The sequence below is a fragment of the Podarcis gaigeae genome, assembly GCF_964106915.1.
Source record: "Podarcis gaigeae genome assembly, chromosome: 5".
Lineage (NCBI taxonomy): Eukaryota > Metazoa > Chordata > Lepidosauria > Squamata > Lacertidae > Podarcis > Podarcis gaigeae.
Window position 1 is genome coordinate 62,256,622 of NC_139681.1, and position 17,065 is coordinate 62,273,686.

Genomic DNA, 17,065 nt, shown 5'->3' on the forward strand with positions numbered 1-17,065 from the left:
GCCCCCTCGATTCTTGCCCCTCCTGACTTCTCAAATCTAGTAGAGTGGGGCTGACTGGTTGGGTCCAGAGCGTAGTTAGCGCTTTGCTATGTGATGGTGTGGGTCCCTGCTGCGTTGAAAGAGGCAGTGGTGCAACTGCTGCTAAAGAAACCAGCTCTGGACCCTTCGGATTGGAACAGCTATCAGCTAGTTGCCAATATCCTTTCTGGGAGAGGGTGATGGATAGAGCCATGGTGGAGCGACTGCAAGCATTCTTGGAGGACCCAGGTTATTTAAATCCATTCCAATCTGGATTCAGGCCTGGTCATGGAATAACCTCTTACCTGTATCAGGGAGTGGGTGGCGGTTGATGTGGCCCATTGTAACCAGCCATCAGGAAGCAACAGAATGACTAGATCAAAAGTATTCAGAATCAAAACTATTTTAAGGCATTTATTTGATACATAGTAAAAACATGGCCACTGAGGAAAATAATTTTTCTGTTGTGTTTTGCATATGATTGAAAGCCACTTTTCATATGATTATTCTTCTGCACAGATATCACTTGTGTATAGGGAAAGCAACAATTGTTAGAATGATTGCAAACACATTCAAGAACTGAAACTGTTCCTAATCCTTATTTCTTCATCTACAGCTCTGTCAAACAGGATTATAGAGAGAATATTCAGTGGAGCTGTGCTTAGGTAAGAAAGTAGGGAACAATTAAGATCGAAGGAAGAAAATTAATTTTTGAAGTGACAGTTAGAATTGGATTCAGGAAGTTCAATGTAGGATATAATCACTTTGATTCCTTGTCTGGGGGTGGCTTCAGATGTGCAGCTTAAATTGGCTTTGTTTTAAATCATTTAGAGAAGGGAGGGAAGGGTACAAAACTCAGTGGTAGATCTTGCTTGCAGAAGGTTAAAATCTCTTGACATCTCAAGATTGAGATTGTCCCCAGGTGGAAACCTTGGAGAGCCACTGCCAGTTAGTGCAGAAAATACTGAACTAAATGGAACAATGATCTGACTCAGTTTGCTTCCTATGATCTTGTTTCCTAAGGCACATGTAATGCTCACATTGGCTGCCATGGACATTATTTCTCTTTTGAAATATCTCTACTCTGCAGTGTTGAGAAACAAAATGTAAAGCTCAATTGCACTTTTTATTCTGATCCAAAATTTCCTTGACTCTTTCGCATCATCCATCAGAAAAACTCCAGGAATGATTTCTGTCTTCAATCCAGAATAAACTGTTTTCAGCCTGAGATACAGTGGATTGAACACACATGCTGTTACTGAACTAGAAACCTTTCCCAGTCTGTATTTTAGATACATTCATAAGAAAGCTTTATCTTCCTGGAATGTCAGGGAAAGGTTGCCACATGGAGACTTTGTACAACATAAATGATTATATAAACAGCCCAAAATCTTGATGCTGAGAGAATGTGGTCTGTTTTAATTTAAAAGTTGTCATGTTTGGATTGTTAGTTTGCTGTTTCTGATCTGCTCTCTAGGGTACACTTTCAAGTTAAATAGTATTAAACTTCAAAGAATCAGGGAGTGGGTAACCAGCACTAACACATCCATGGGGTCTCTAAGGAATTGAAAGTGAAATATTGAGATGTATTCAGACATCTATTTTTTTTTTAAAAATGTCATGTGAACTTCAGCAAGTGTTTGAAATCTGTTTCAGAGGAATTCAAGTGCACAAAGAAAACCACATGAGCTATGCAGACTTTGTATGGCTTCTAATTTCTGAAGAAGACAAAAGAAGTCCCACAAGGTGAGATAAGTCATCCAGAAATTTGGAGTAGGTGGAGTGAAGGAACATATATACAAGGTTTGCAGATTATTAAATGTATATGTTATGTAACTCCAGGGGCACATAGCAACTGCCAGGAAGGTATTCTTGACAGGAAAATAGGGGGAAAGGATAAACTTCTGTACAGTGATACCTCGGGTTACAGACGCTTCAGGTTACAAACTCTGCTAACCCAGAAATAGTACTTCAGTTTAAGAACTTTGCTTCAGGATGAGAATAGAAATTGGGCGGCAGCGGGAGGCCCCATTAGCTAAAGTGGTACCTCAGGTTAAGAACAGTTTCAGGTTAAGAACGGACCTCCGGAACGAATTAAGTCCTTAACCAGAGGTACCACTATATACAGCACAGCTGCAGCCAAATGAGACTGCCTCATGATTTCTTTTTGTTCTTGTTACTTGTCCTAACATTTCCTGTGCACTCTACATGCATATACAGCACTTCCATAGGCTTACAATCTTGGCCTCATGTGTCACTTGCTAATCATGTGCTGGGGATAGGGAGGAATGAGAAGATGATGATATTGGCAGTCACAAGCATGCTGTTTAAAAAACAATGGGAATGATTCAGCTAGTGAGTCCTGCTTGTGGAAGCCAACACAAGCGTCTTCCACTAGTGTGGTGGGGTTTTTCGCCCCTCCTTCTCCTCATGCCCCCCTGCCCAATTTGGGGTTGGGGAAACACTCAGAACAGCACAAGGGAAGGAGGGGGAGATTGTTCTGTCTGGCAAGTGAAATGCTTGCACTGACGTGATGATCTCCTTAGTGTAATGTTGTATATAAAATATAAATGTAATATTAAAAAACAAATGTAATATGCAGGTGTGTAATAGAGACTGAGTGCCCTGGCTGTCATTGGATGAAGAACTTCCAGGAGTAAGTTCTACTCCATTGCAGCCCTTAGGACACTGCAACCCCAGGGAAGCTTTTTGGAAGACATAGAGGGCTGTGGTGGGGAGGTGGGGTGGGAAACTTCCCTTGTCCAAGCGCTGTATTGGATACCACTTTATGTTCAAATCACAAAACTGTCCAAAATATATTTCATAGTACACTCTAACTGTAGAGCTAAAACAATACATGCAGATGCCAGGGACATTTACATAAACTGATTAGTGCTACCGTAGGAATGAGCTGCAGTGTAGCTCTCTCCACATGGCCCAAGGCGGCTTTACTTTTGTGGTAGAAAAAGGAGTCACTCCCCAGTGGCTACCAAGCCATGAAGATCAGAAACAGTTAGCCTCACTGCTATAGCATCACCTCTGCTTTGAATTTATGTAGACATCTTCTTTATCCTGTATTTTGCTGCTAAATGTGAACATCTCAATTTGTAATTTCTCTCAAGGATGGAGAACTATTGCAGTTTGAGTCACTGAGCAACTGAGGGTATTATATATCTTAGCTCATGCTCTGAATTTCTAGATTGAAATTTCCAATGAAAGGCATTATAAGGAAGGAGTCTGGACAAAGCTTCACTGTGCATATGAAAGCTGTCTCAATAAGGGTTCTTTGTTAGAACTATGGCTTGCCCCAACTTTGCTACAAACAAATCTTATTCATTCCCCTTTCCCTAGTATTGAATACTGGTTCCGCTGCATGGACCTGGATGGGGACGGCATGCTCTCCATGTATGAACTGGAGTATTTTTACGAGGAGCAGTGTGAGAGGATGGAATCCATGGGCATTGAGCCACTGCCATTCCATGACTTACTGTGCCAAATGCTTGATCTAGTGAAGCCAGAGTGTGAGGGTAAGGCCCATTTATACAATAATATTCATCCTCACTGCTGACCATTTCTTGGGAATATGATTATCTTTGATCTCTCAGATATATTTGATCTCCCAGACCCCTTTGAAGAGTTATCACACTCTATCTGCATCACTTCTGGGGCAGTCACCAGCACTTGATCCAAGCAGGTGATAAGATTCCTTGTGTATGGGAGACCCAGAGCCAAGTAGTGGTTTTTACCCAACCTCCTAGGCTTTGCATCCTCAGCCAATTCCTTAGTTAGCATTCAAAGTAATAGCAAAAAAAAATGGTAGAGATCGGTTCCCACCACCACCAAACAGGCTTTTATTTTCACTCTCCGGGCATTTAGAGGTGGCTCAGCAAGTAGGTGCAGAGCCATGAACTGCTAATGCCACTAATAACAAATGGTGTTATAAATTCGTGGTGAGCCATAATGTATCTGTGTGATCTCTAACCCACAGACCTGATAGTGATGCCGATCAAGGCAGTGCACACTTGAAAGGCCTTGCCCACAAAAGTATTTGAGAAACTTATTTCAAAATATGTTGGCTTTTTTTGGGTGAACACATTTGAATTTGCTCCTGGTGATCAAGCAGTAGGGGAAACTTTGTTCACAGCAACTATCTTGTTGCAAACTGCTTTTGAGCACAAATTTGCAAAAAAAAAGTGGGGGGCTTATATAAACTCATCATCATCTCACTTCCATGCCACTGGTACATACTGATTCAAACTGAGTTAACAAAAATGTCAACCTATGTTGAAAATAGATCACTGAAAAGAATGGGTGAATCTGGCCTGAAAGGCCATCTCCCATTTCTTCATAAATCTTTAAATACTATTTACCACATGATCTGTAACCCAGAAGCCTTGACACCCCAGTCCTACTGAGAACTGCTAGACCGATAATAAAATAATGTGTTCTGGTTTTGCAGGAAGGGTAACTTTGCGAGACTTGAAAAGATGCAGAATGGCTCATGTATTTTACAACACATTCTTTAACCTGGAAAAGTACTTGGACAATGAACAGCGGGATCCCTTTGCTGTGCAGAAGGTATAAAGCAGTTCCAAAATAGTGATTGCTCTGAGAGTTCTACTCTGGAAAGGAACAAGAGATGGATACTTTCATGAAGTTCCCAAAAGAATTTACCGTATTTTTCGCCCTATAAGAGGCACTTTTTCCCCTCCAAAAATGAAGGGGAAACGTGTGTGCGTCCTATGGGGCGAATGCAGGCTTTCGCTGAAGCCTGGAGAGCGAGAGGCGTCGGTGCGCACCGACGTCTCTCGCTCTCCAGGCTCCAGGAAGCTATCCGCAAGCCTTGCACGCCCGGAGGGAGTTCCCCCTCCGGAGGACGCCCAGTGCTTTGCGCAGGTGTCCGCTAGGACGCGCAAGGCTTGCGGGCAGCAGCCTGCAGCGCGGAGCACGGGGCGCCCTCCAGAGGACGCCCTGTGCTCCACGCAGGTGTCCGCAAGCCTTGCGCACCCGGGGATCTCCCCCGGGAGCCGAAGGCTTGCAGGCGGCAGCGCGGAGCACGGGGCACCCTTCGGAGGCGACCCCGTGCTGCCGGCTGCCGCCCGCAAGCCTTGCGCTCACGGGGGGGATCCCCCGGGTGCGCAAGGCTTGCCGACACCAGCGCCCTTTGGAGGACGCCCCGTGCTCCGCGCTGGTGTTGGCCAGCCTTGCGCACCCGGGGGATCTCCCCCCGAGAGCGCAAGGCTTGCGGGCGGAAGCCGGCAGCACGGGGCGCCCTTTGGAGGCCGCCCCGTGCTCCGCGCTGGTGTTGGCCAGCCTTGCGCACCCGGGGGATCTCCCCCCGGGAGCGCAAGGCTTGCGGGCGGCAGCCGGCAGCACGGATCACGGGGCGCCCTTCGGAGGCCACCCCGTGCTCCGCGCTGGTGTTGGCCAGCCTTGCGCACCCGGGGGATCTCCCCCCGGGAGCGCAAGGCTTGTGGGCAGCAGCCTGCAGCGCGGAGCACGGGGCGCCCTCCAGAGGACGCCCCGTGCTCCACGCAGGTGTCCGCAAGCCTTGCGCACCCGGGGGATCTCCCCCCGGGAGCGCAAGGCTTGCGGGCGGCAGCTGGCAGCGTGGAGCACGGGGCGCCCTTCGGAGGACGCCCCATGCTCCGCGCTGGTGTTGGCAAGCCCTGCGCACCCGGGGGGCGCGTGGGGCGCCCTGAAACAGAGGGTTCCCCATGCTGCGGACTGTAGCCTGCCGCCCGACGCGCGGGGCGCCCTGAAGCAGAGCGCCCCTCGCGCCAGGCAGACATGGGCCAGCCCCACAAGTTCGGGGGACAGCGGGGAGGCGCAGCACCGCCATCCCACTGTTCCCCGACCTGGTTTTGGGGGGGAAAATAAAGGAATTTTTTTTTTCCTTTATTTCCCCCCCAAAAAAGTAGGTGCGTCCTATGGGACGGAGCGTCCTATGGGACGAAAAATACGGTACTAGGAAATATGGTGGCAGTGGTCAAAACGATGTATTTAGAACAGAAATTTTCCTAAATGTATGCTTAGTAACCCCAGAAAATATAAGAGGGAGAAGAGCTGATTAAATTTGCTTAGTATCTGGAAAGGTTGTGTAATATCCCATTATATTATTCTTTGATCAGGTACTAGGACAAGTAATGACAAGACATTTCTGCATCTTCAGCAGAACTTAAATAATTAAAACCCTGCTTGCTTGGTGTCATGAGGCCTTTGTACATTCGCATATTGCACATTATTCTTCCTTAACACTTAAAATGATTCTGATAAATGAGCAGCATACATAAATGGTAAAATCTATATGTAACAGTAACAGTTTCTTCAGTACATATTTCAAAGGAACAGAAACATGGACTGTTTTTACTTATCTTGAATGTGATCTTTGGCAAGTTTATCCAATTCAGGTACAATTATTAGATGGGATATATAGTGTCTACAAATTTAGAACATCAAGTAGGATACAAGAATCTCTTTTACGGGCTTAAATAGCTAATGTTATTAGAACTCTTTGAACTGGAAGGGACAACAAGAGGTAGCTAACTTATCCTTTCCCCTCATATAGCAACCCCTGTATCCTTATTCACCTGCTTAAAAAACAACTATTGGTGAAGAATTTGTAACTACCTTGCATTACAAGTTTATACAGTTTCACAGAAGAGAACTATGTCGCTTTTATTTCCTTCTGAAGTCAATGGTCTACTGTAAACAAAAAAAGCCTCAGTCCAGTGTTCTGAGGCATTAAGTTAAAAGTGTATAAAGAAATGTACGCGTATAGCGTATGAAAAATAATTTGTTTGTCTTTTCTATTTCTAGTTTTTAGTAGTTGTCCTCTTCAGAGTTTGAATTTCCCAACAGCAATGAGGTTCCATTCAGTTTACCTAGAAAGTGAATGGTCATTGCCCTGAGACTGTGTGTGTGTGTGTGAATTTGTTCAAAGGCATCCTAGTCATTGCAAATATGTATATTGTGAAAGTGACTTGGTTTGTTCAGTTTTGCTTGTTTCCTTCTCACATATTTATTTAGGATGTTGAGAATGATGGTCCTGAACCCTCTGATTGGGACAGATATGCTGCTGAAGAGTACGAAATTCTTGTTGCTGAAGAGTCTGGCAATGAACAGTTACAAGAAGGGTGAGTGTCAATATCTGCAAAATGTGGTTATAATTGCTACTCCTGGAAGCCTCAAAACTCATATGTTTGAAGATGAAAAGTTGTTGTGAAGCAAAATGAAAAAGATAAACTGTTTAAAACAGAGAAACATGTTTATGAACAATAAAATGAGTTACTAAATAACTAATCTTGGAATGTCACTGCAAGCCTGTTTGACTATGACAATAAACGCATATGACATAGTCATTTAGGGTGTCATTCCTTAGTTGATAGTTATACTGTTTGCTACTGTATCTACAAAATGTCAAAGCAATTAGCTGAACTGTTCCTAAACTATGTTGGCAGAAATGTTACAATCTCTTTTTCAACCAAAGGATTTGTGTATTATTGATGAATTCATATTGCTAACTCTTTGTAGATGAAAGCTTCCATGGCATATTAAAAGCATGCCCTGAGGCAACTCAGCCTTGGCAGAGAAAGGATAAGAGCCTTGCGTTCCGTATGTTTTAGTTTATAGTACGCTACCAGGCACTGACACAGAAAATTGCTATGACTTAAAATGTGTCTTTCAGGAGTTGGCTTTGGTAAGCAAGATTGAGTGAAGATAAGCAATGTTTTATGGTAGTATGGTTATTCTGGAAGCACCTTCACATCAGCGAAAGCACGTTTCTCCAGGGCCAAACTCTGAAAAAAGCCTGTTCTGTATTTCCTGTTCTGTCCAGCATACCTCTGGAAAAAACTGCATTTTAGGGACCCCTATTTCTCCCTCTCCCCGGCAACAGTCTCCCACAATGAGCAGCACAGATGCACTTGCCTATACCTGGAGATTATCTCCAGCAAAAGAGGGTGTTCCTGTTTGCGAACATTGTTTTGAAACCAAACGTCTGACGCGGCTTCCGATTGTGTGCAGGAAGCTCCTGCAGCCAATCAGAAGCTGCGCCTTGGTTTTCGAACCGTTCCAGGAGTCAAACGGAGTCACAGAATTGATTAAGTTTGACAACCAAGGTACCACTGTATAAGGACAGAGAAATCGGCTTCTTTTGCATGTTGTTTTGAGCCTTCTACAAAATGTATAAACCTATTAAGGTGATAAAGTGAAAAATTCGTAAGCAGTGGTACCAAATGCTTTAGTATGTTATATGTTTAAGATTTAAATGGAATAATCATGGCCATTTGGATCCACTACTTACATTTCCGCCCTCTACACCTGTATAAATACCTCGGATTTATAGCTGTTTTACTTACTGAAAAATGATCCAAGTAAAAGACCTCAGTTATAACCAAACATGTAAACCATCTGCGTTCTTAATATCTTTCTTCCTTTTTGTAGATCTTTTGATGACGACTATGAAACAGATGAACTCTTATCACTACCTGAAATTGAAGAAAAGTCAGATCACTTAGTTATCTCAGATCTATCAACCTAAGCATATTGAAGAAGTGTCTCCAAGGTCTGTTGATACTAAATGGGAGAGTCCTCAGTTCTTACATTTCAGGAATTACTTCATTCTTTTCCTTGAGAAAATAACCAACATTTGAAACCATAACACCATCTTTTTTTTAAAAAAAAAATAATTACTTGCTTCTGCAGTTTGGTAACTTCCAGCAGTATGGTAATGTGTGTGGATATGGGTGGGCTTCCGCAGGCATATTTAGAAACTGCAGAGAAGCTAGAAAGACTACACTGTACAACGAAGCATGGAAAGGGTTGAAAAGAATCCATGGTCGTAGAAAACCAAAGAATTTAAAGCAAGTTGAAGAAATTATTTCCTGCCTCATGGATTCTTTTCTCTTCTTTTTATACTTAGAAACTGAACCTTCAGCTTCCTTCTCACCTTGTTACATAATTGTGGCAAAAACTACATGTTTTTCTAGAAATATTTTCAGATTACTCCACTGAATAAGCATCACAGGAAGATTGTCAATGAATGGGGGGGGGGATTGTCCCAAGAGTTTATTTAAATCCAATATAAAGCTACTGGGTTTGTTTGTTTTTTAAAGTTTATTCTAGAAAAACCCAGGCTATTTGATCTTAATTGCCTTTCTCCACAGGAGGAGCTTTCCTTTTCTTACGGCTTTTCCAACAAAGTACAAGAGCCCCTCGTACATGTTTAATCTTAGCGAATGCAATACTCCTACATATCTCTGTAGAAAGATCATGGCAAAATACTGCTGCAGGAAATAGCTCTTTCCTGCATTGTTCACCATTTTTTTTAAGCTTTTAAAACTAAAATCTAGGGTGTGAACCTCTCATGAATGAGAAGTGCAGGGTATATGCCCTGCCAAATATTAAACAAAAACCCTGATACAGCAGCAAAATTGTCTGGAGCTCAGAAAACTCCATTAAAATCAGTGACACCCTCACCGCCCCAAAACTTCGCTTGTGGTTCTTGCTCTTTAGAAATTAAAACTCTAGATTATGGTGTTCCCTCATTTGCACAATGGGGGAATGTTGTGTGGCACTAAAGCAGGTTTTAGAATTAGGCACTAAATTTCTTTGAAAGCCACTGAGATTTGCATCCCAGACTTAAAAGCATTGCCTTGGTTCAAACCCATTTAATATGAATATAGTTTGTGCAGGCTAAACAGTATGGATTGTAAGTTTGGATACTTTGGTATTGAACTTGATTTTGTCTTAATTCTATAATAAAATGTGTTAAAATAATAGGAATAATCATGCATTGAATTATAGGAAATTGTTTGCACTTTTTTCAGATACAAAATCAAATTTAAGAAATGCCAACATACCAAATTTAACTTCCTCTGCTATAGGTTAATATTGTACTAGAGTTTTGGAACCTAATTTCAGTGCCAGTCCTGGAGCGTGAATACTGCATTGTATAATAACAATCTGGAAGAGTGTATTTGAGCATCTGTCTGGATTGTGGATGCAGGAGTATGACTCTCGCTAACTGTGTGAGAGCTCTGAGGTTCATCTCTGTGATTTGCCTTGGTCACAAACAGAAGGGGGCCTGTACTTTACCCTGTGTTCTTTATCTGTACGCATGCATACACATATACACCATTTTATGGAAGTGCCAGGTGCAGTGACTGAGCACATGCTTTGCATGCAAAAGGTCCCAGGTTGAGTCTCTGGCATCCCCAAGCAGGGCTGGGAAAGAATTCCATGTAAAAACATGGAAAACTGCTGCCAGACAGTTCTGAGCCAGATGGACCAATGATCTGATTCAGCATAAGGCATGTTCTTGTGCAGAGCGCTTTTTCCGCACTACTAATTACTTAAGCAAAACCGGGTGTAGTTGGAATTAGAGAAGTGGAAGTTTTTGGTCAGAGGTTTGTGGTGCTCTCTGTAATAACAATAAATTAACATTTTTTAAGCTGGTTTTCAATAAATATATATTTTAAATAAACAAATAACCTCAATCAAGTTTTAATTTCAGACCACGTATTAGCAACAGAGCTTATAAGAAGGGTTCTAGAATGAAAACCCCTTGATTTACAGTCTGATAAATGGTGCAAATGATAAAGTATGGGATTTATCACTTTTTAAAAAGACTGCTGATGATAAAGATAAAAGACAGAAAATGTTTTCATTTCCATGTCATCTATACCATTTATATTCACACTGATTATTTTTTTTTGGGGGGGGGTGTAATTTTAGGAAAATTGGAGGATCCCATAATTCTGAGTTTTTGGAAGAAATATTCAGTTCACAGCTCATTTCCCCCAGAGTATTAGATTTTATCTCATAGCATTTGTGCTAGCTTTACAGTTCACAAGATTTTATCCAAACGTTTGATTCCATCCAATTCTTCATTAGTACATCAGTTGGTTTTATATATACTATTACATATTAAAGAGAAAGGAGTTGGTAAAATGCAACTTTTTAAAAAAATATTTTTAGTGGAACTGACACTATGATTTCACCATTATTTTTGAGCAACTATTTTAAGTTAGCATTATTCCACATTAGAGTGGTTATTGTCATGCTGCACCTGCGACGTCCAGCCTCCCAACGCAGCTGCGTACTGAACAACATTTTAGACTAGTCTCATGCAAGTTTCTAGACTGGTCTGCTGTTTGGAAAGGTTTACTGCACTCCTGTTACAATTCCAATCAGGAATGGTTTAATGTGTCAATATGTGTCAACCCTCCTCCACCCACGCCATGTAGTTTGGGTGAATAACTATATTCTCTAGAGCACGGGTGTCAAACACAAGGCCCGCGGGGCCGAATCCAGCCCGCCAGACCTTGTCATGTGGCCCGTGTAGCCGCCGCCGGCCGCCAGCTTTCACCTTTTATTCTCGCTTTTTTTTTTGACACAAGAAAGCCGCCTCTTCAGCGCATGCGCGGCAGCCTACAAGCCAGAGAACGTCTGCCCTCTAGTGGCACCGGCCGTTCTACACAGGAAACCTCCACTTTACATGCATTCAGGAAACCTCCACTTGTTTTTATATTGAGCGCATGCCATCCTGTGATGTGACAGATCCAACGGCTGCCTGAACCCTTCTCTCCTGTACTGTAAGTCCTACAGATACAACCGGCCCTTTGAGGGTGACCAAACTGCTGATGCGGCCCCCGATGAATTTGAGTTTGACACCCCTGCTCTAGAGAATCCAAACATAGCATCTTAAATAAGCATAGGCTTCGCATAAAGTGTTTCCTTGGTGTTACCAGGATCTATTTCACACCATTGCTAACTCATTTAAACTTTTGTTCTGCTATGCTGGTGCTCTAGAGGCACCCCTTTTTTAAATTATGCATACTACTTTAGCTAAACACAATTATGCTTATTTTCAATTTTTGGGGGAAAAGGTTAACTTGAGCTGCCATATCTTACTTGCCATAAATGGCAGAGGCAATTATTAGCATCATTTCACTTGAAGCCAATAGTGTAGATATGCAGATAACTTTAGTGAATAATTTTATAAGTGGTAATCCGTTAGGTTTCCACTTACATTTAGTACTACATTTGAATAGGAATGATGTGTCGACAGGTCAACTGTATGCAAATTTGTATTCAAAAACACTGTAAAATTTTCTGTATTGTAAAAATAAATAAATGTTCTTATGGAATACTTGTAGCCTAATTGGAGCATAACTAGGAGCTAGACTCCCTATGTTTTATTCCCAGTTCTGCAAAGCACCTGCTATGCACCACTAGTAAAAGCTTGTTGAACTTTTGCACGCGTGCAAAAATACCTTTTGGACAACAGTCTGTAAAGGTTTTTTTTAGTCAAATTTTGAACGTTTTGTTTTTATCTGCTCTTAATGCTGTATATCGGATTTGTTGTCTGAAGAGTAGAAATAATAACACCTACCTCATATGAAAGGGGTTAGTATAATTCAGTCTGCTATACTGCAGAAATTCCTTTCAATAAACTGCTCAAGCAATACTTGTTTGGTGATGCATGTCCTTTAATGCCTATTGGGACAAAGTCTGTCTTCCACTGGTTAAAGTGGAATGAGAGAGAAACATGGTTACTAAAAATGAATGCTGCAATTGGTATCAAGGTTTTAAGCAGTGTTCATGTTTTGGAGGTGCCTCACGCACTCTGTAACTGATTTTTCTACTTTATTTGGGCCGCCACTGAGAGGCAGTATTGTGCAGAAGGCACAGAGCTGAGCCGAGTATCAGGTTCATTGGTAAGAGTGGTTTTTTGTAAAATTGGACAAAACTGTCTGGATTTAACACAAAAGCTCTCCCAAGATCGCTCCAAGAGCATCTTGCGTGTAGCTTAAAATATATAGCCTTAAAAGACCAAAAAGTTCATCCACAATGCCAAAATAACTCTTGGGTCTAAGAATATCTTTGAGTATCACAATATGTGAAGTCTATGCAAAAATATTTTTTAATGAAGGTCACAGAGACTATAAACACTAAATAATTTGGAGAAATGCTTGTAATTAATGTTTATTCGTGTATTTTAACATGCTTTGTTGTTATGTGTTAAGGTTTGCAGGAACTAAGATGTACAAAAAAAAGTTGTGAAACTTGTTTGACACAGTTGTCCGAGGATTACTTGTGCTGGGCAAGGCTTTGCCTTAGCTATTTTCCTTTGTATTTCCTTTTTGCAATTAAAAATATTTTTAAAAATAGTGAGTCTCATTAATTTCCCCCCACAAGATAGGAATTAATGTGCTGTATCTCAGAAACAGAAATAAGTTTTAGAATGGATTCTGAAATAAGTGACGTTGTACGGTACATAATTTACTACCACATTTAATCAGTTGGAATAAGAGCAAGGCTACAGGATAGCAAATGAGCAACCCAATCTGGACTGGTGTGTAGTCTGGTCTTTGTGCCAAATCCAATCAATTTCAACTTGATTATGTAAGATTTTTTTTGAATTGCATGCTTTTTGTCAGTTTCACTTTGGTCACACACAGATTGCTATTAGTATAAAACATTAATGCCAATCATCTGGAGCAAAATTAAAATAAACATGCATAGGATTGCAATACACAAGTTAATACATTGAATGCCATTTCTCAAAGCAGCCCTGATATCAAAGGAGTCAATATTTGGAATACTTCTTATTTGTTAGGCATGTGTGCCAGTGATATACGTAAGTCTGACCACCTCTTAGTTGTTAAATGTGGTGGCACAGCTTTTAAAAAGAGCTTCACACTTCTGAGGAAGTGAATGGGTTCCAAGTTAATTTTAATAAGCTGGAGGTACATATGCCCAAGATTCGGAGAGCTGTTCCCTCAGTGTTTCAGATTCTGCTGTGTCACTCTTAAGATTTGGTATTTGGGAATATATATTACAAGGAATCTAAGTTATAGAAAGTCAGTTATGGGAACGTGTGACAACAAATTAATAAACATGTAGTTAGATGGGGAAGAATCAATCTTAGTATCATGGACTGTCTAATGGGAGTCATGATGCTTATTTTTTAAAACATTATTGTATTTCTTTCAAACCCTGCCAGTTTGGGTCCCCAAGAAGCAGCTTCAGAAATGGCAAAGGAAAAAAAAAATCTTTGGTTCAGCAGTTGCCATTGATTAGGAAATCCATTTTATTTAAACCAGCTCAGGAAGGGATGCCTTTAATGTTGAGATTTATTATGAGGTGAACCAAATAAGAAATGTGGTATCAGTCTTTTATTTTAGAAGACAGAATGAAACAGTGAGCCCAACTAGAGAGCCAGGTTATTGGGTGAATTAACATAAATTAGAATAAAACAGCATTCGTTGTGTTAGTTCAAAGACCATAGCAAAAGGAATCCCAATTAAAATCCCTCCTTCCTGAAAGCATAAATTGCACTCACTTTTCTAGATCATAAATCATTTTATTATGGCAGTGTTCAGAGTCTGGAAGCATAGGGCAGGGTTGTTAATACCGAAGTTATCTCCCATGATTTCATCGGCATTTCAAATATTAATTCCTTATGAAACTGGCAGTCAAGAAAGAGTGCTACTTGCCAGCTCATGCAATTTGAGCAAAAGCTGTTTGATAGTCTAATAGCGATGAGAGATACTGTATCCAATATATAAAAATGGCAATTGATGCTGTTCATTGGTATTTAAAAATATTGTGTACCAGATTTTAAAGTGTTTCTTTTTACAGTTTGTACACTATTAAATATCTTTTTTAAAAAAATCAACTGTGGAAACATGACCTTAACATCATAATCAAGAGGACTGTAATACATTGTAGTCTAAGGTCCCCTTTAAATACCTGGCAGCAACTGCTAGGAAGGCATAATTAAAACTTCTCCATTGATAGTATTTAAGGAGATTATCTTACACGTACCCAGACTTCCCCTCTAAGTTGGAGTTGACATATGGGCACTTGCCTCCAATTGTAATGGAACTGTTAAGAGGTGCAGGAATTTTGGGTGCAAGTGTTTCAGGAACTTAGTTTCATCACAGGCCAGTGGGTTCATCTCATGCCACAATTGGCCTTCCAGGCCAATACTTACACTTATAATGGAAACAATTGTTAGCCATTTATTAGTGGCAGCCAGATCTCATGTGGCTAGACACCGGAAGGATTTGAAAGAGGTAAATACTGAGCATTGGTACCAAATCAGGCAAATTGTACTTCTAGAAAAACTGACCCAGACAGTTAGTGTGGAGAGGTCAAAAGGGATTTTTAAAATTGTTTATGAAGTAGAATAAAGTTACTCCCCTCCTTTGGCATACACTCATCTCTGGGTTCTATACTTTGACGGTTTGTCTACAGTCGTGAAAATCTCTACAAGACTCTGTTGTTGGACTGTTGAACATGTGAAGAGGAAAAATAATCAGACCGTTACCTTGATTGTGATACTGCTTGCTCTGTTGTAGTTGCTCGGTTGTACTTACCGATTTCCTTTTGTGCTTCCCCGTACCTGAGATATGCAATATCAGAGGGTTAATTACATGTTTGAATGTAAATTGGGGGGGTTATTATCATTGTCATTATTGTTTTCATTTATATTTTCATTTTGATATTTATGTGAGGTCATATTGTCACTTAAGTTTTCTGAAAATTAATAAAGATGTTTATTATACTATTCTTCCTTTCTGGAAGGTATTCAACTATGTTTTGCTTAGGGTAGACTCATTGAAATTAATGAACATTCTAGGTTAGGTCCATAAAACTTAGTTGCATACCACCGGTAAGCACTTCCCAAATAAGCACGTAAAGAATTGCTCTATAAATCTGGTCAAGTTGGATTACTGCCTGTGACTGCACCATTAACTGCAGATAAAAAGGTAAAGGGACCCCTGACCATTAGTTCCAGTCATAACCGACTCTGGAGTTGCGGTGCTCATCTTGCTTTATTGGCCGAGGGAGCCAGCGTACAGCTTCCGGGTCATGTGGCCAGCATGACTAAGCCGCTTCTGGCGAACCAGAGCTGCACATGGAAACACCGTTTACCTTCCCGCTGGAGCGGTACCTATTTATCTACTTGCACTTTGACGTGCTGTCAAACTGATAGGTTGGCAGGAGCAGGGACCGAGCAACGGGAGCTCACCCCATCGCAGGGATTCAAACCGCTGACCTTCTGATCGGCAAGCCCTAGGCTCTGTAGTTTAACCCACAGTGCCACCCGTGTCCCTTTAACTGCAGATGCTATGATAAAGGACTTTATAAGCAAGGCTTCCAGGTTTAAATTAACTGGAGTTTCTTGTTATGACAGACCTGGGAACTGTGGTTAAACTACGGTTTCTTGGAACAAGCCAGGATAAGAAACCATGGTGTGACCCTGGCTTGTTTTAAGAAACCAGAAATTAAGCAGTTTGTCCTTGATGGATATAACAGACCAGAGATTAAAAATGGAAGCAGATGCTTCACATCTCCTTGTGGCTGTGCTGCAAGAGGAGCGTTATGTGACACCAAGGCTCATCCAGGTTTATTCCTGTATGACTAAACAGTTCCATTTACACTGGACTATAGCATCTCTCAGCATCACAGACCATCAAAGAACCTAACGGAATTGGCACTGCTTTGAGATGGTTGTTTTTACCTACTGAAGCATGCTCAGAGCAACTGTTGTCATAATCACTCGTAGCCTAATCTAAGATTTCTTTCTTGCCCTCCCTGCTATTTATGTACAGTGGTTGGGTAAAATGATGTTAGCTTGGAGTGAAATGCCAATATATTAGCAACACCCTGTTGTATTTTTAATTATTAAATTTCTTCAATTTCATCAGTGAAAAGTCTTGGCTCAAGCAGGGGAAGTAGGTTACACTGCCCTAGAGAAAAAATTGCACCATGGAATATGTCTCCTGGATCTACAGCTCAGATAGCAATGGGTAGCAGGTGTGCTGCTTTTGAGCAATTAGGAATGTAGCAGCGACTCTTCTTCAAGAGTGAGATTCGGCTACCATCTATAATGCCTATGTAGTACCCTTTCTGATTTTGAAGTATTTACAATATATTAGGTAAGAGCATATTAATATAAATGCCTGTTGGATCAAACAAAAAACCCATCTCGTCCAGCAGCCTATTTTCACAAAGTGGCCAATCAGAGGGC

At 41.3% G+C, this 17,065-nt stretch overlaps 1 protein-coding gene and 1 long non-coding RNA gene across 6 annotated transcripts in view; one reads left to right on the forward strand and one right to left on the reverse strand.

Annotated features, from left to right (window-relative positions):
* Positions 1 to 13,193, forward strand: part of PPP2R3A (protein phosphatase 2 regulatory subunit B''alpha) — a 33,881-nt gene extending 20,688 nt beyond the window's left edge. For 4 of the 5 annotated variants that reach the window (XR_014565060.1, XR_014565061.1, XR_014565062.1 and 1 more), the window contains 7 exons: positions 635 to 683; positions 1,675 to 1,764; positions 3,370 to 3,545; positions 4,478 to 4,596; positions 7,048 to 7,154; positions 8,464 to 11,294; positions 11,706 to 13,193. Coding sequence is in view for 1 of the 5 variants with exons in the window: in XM_083741790.1 (XP_083597916.1) it covers positions 635 to 683; positions 1,675 to 1,764; positions 3,370 to 3,545; positions 4,478 to 4,596; positions 7,048 to 7,154; positions 8,464 to 8,560 (638 nt within the window). In the remaining 4 variants the exon portion in view is untranslated. Of the gene's footprint in view, positions 1 to 634; positions 684 to 1,674; positions 1,765 to 3,369; positions 3,546 to 4,477; positions 4,597 to 7,047; positions 7,155 to 8,463; positions 11,295 to 11,705 lie in introns of those variants that run through there. The other variant, XM_083741790.1, reaches the window with a different exon arrangement.
* LOC310846026 lies at positions 4,502 to 8,502 on the reverse strand. Its single transcript, XR_014565095.1, has 2 exons — positions 8,379 to 8,502; positions 4,502 to 4,640 (listed from the first exon to the last, which is right to left on the reverse strand). It is a non-coding gene; the product is annotated as an uncharacterized lncRNA (long non-coding RNA).
* Positions 13,194 to 17,065: the final 3,872 nt, after the last annotated feature.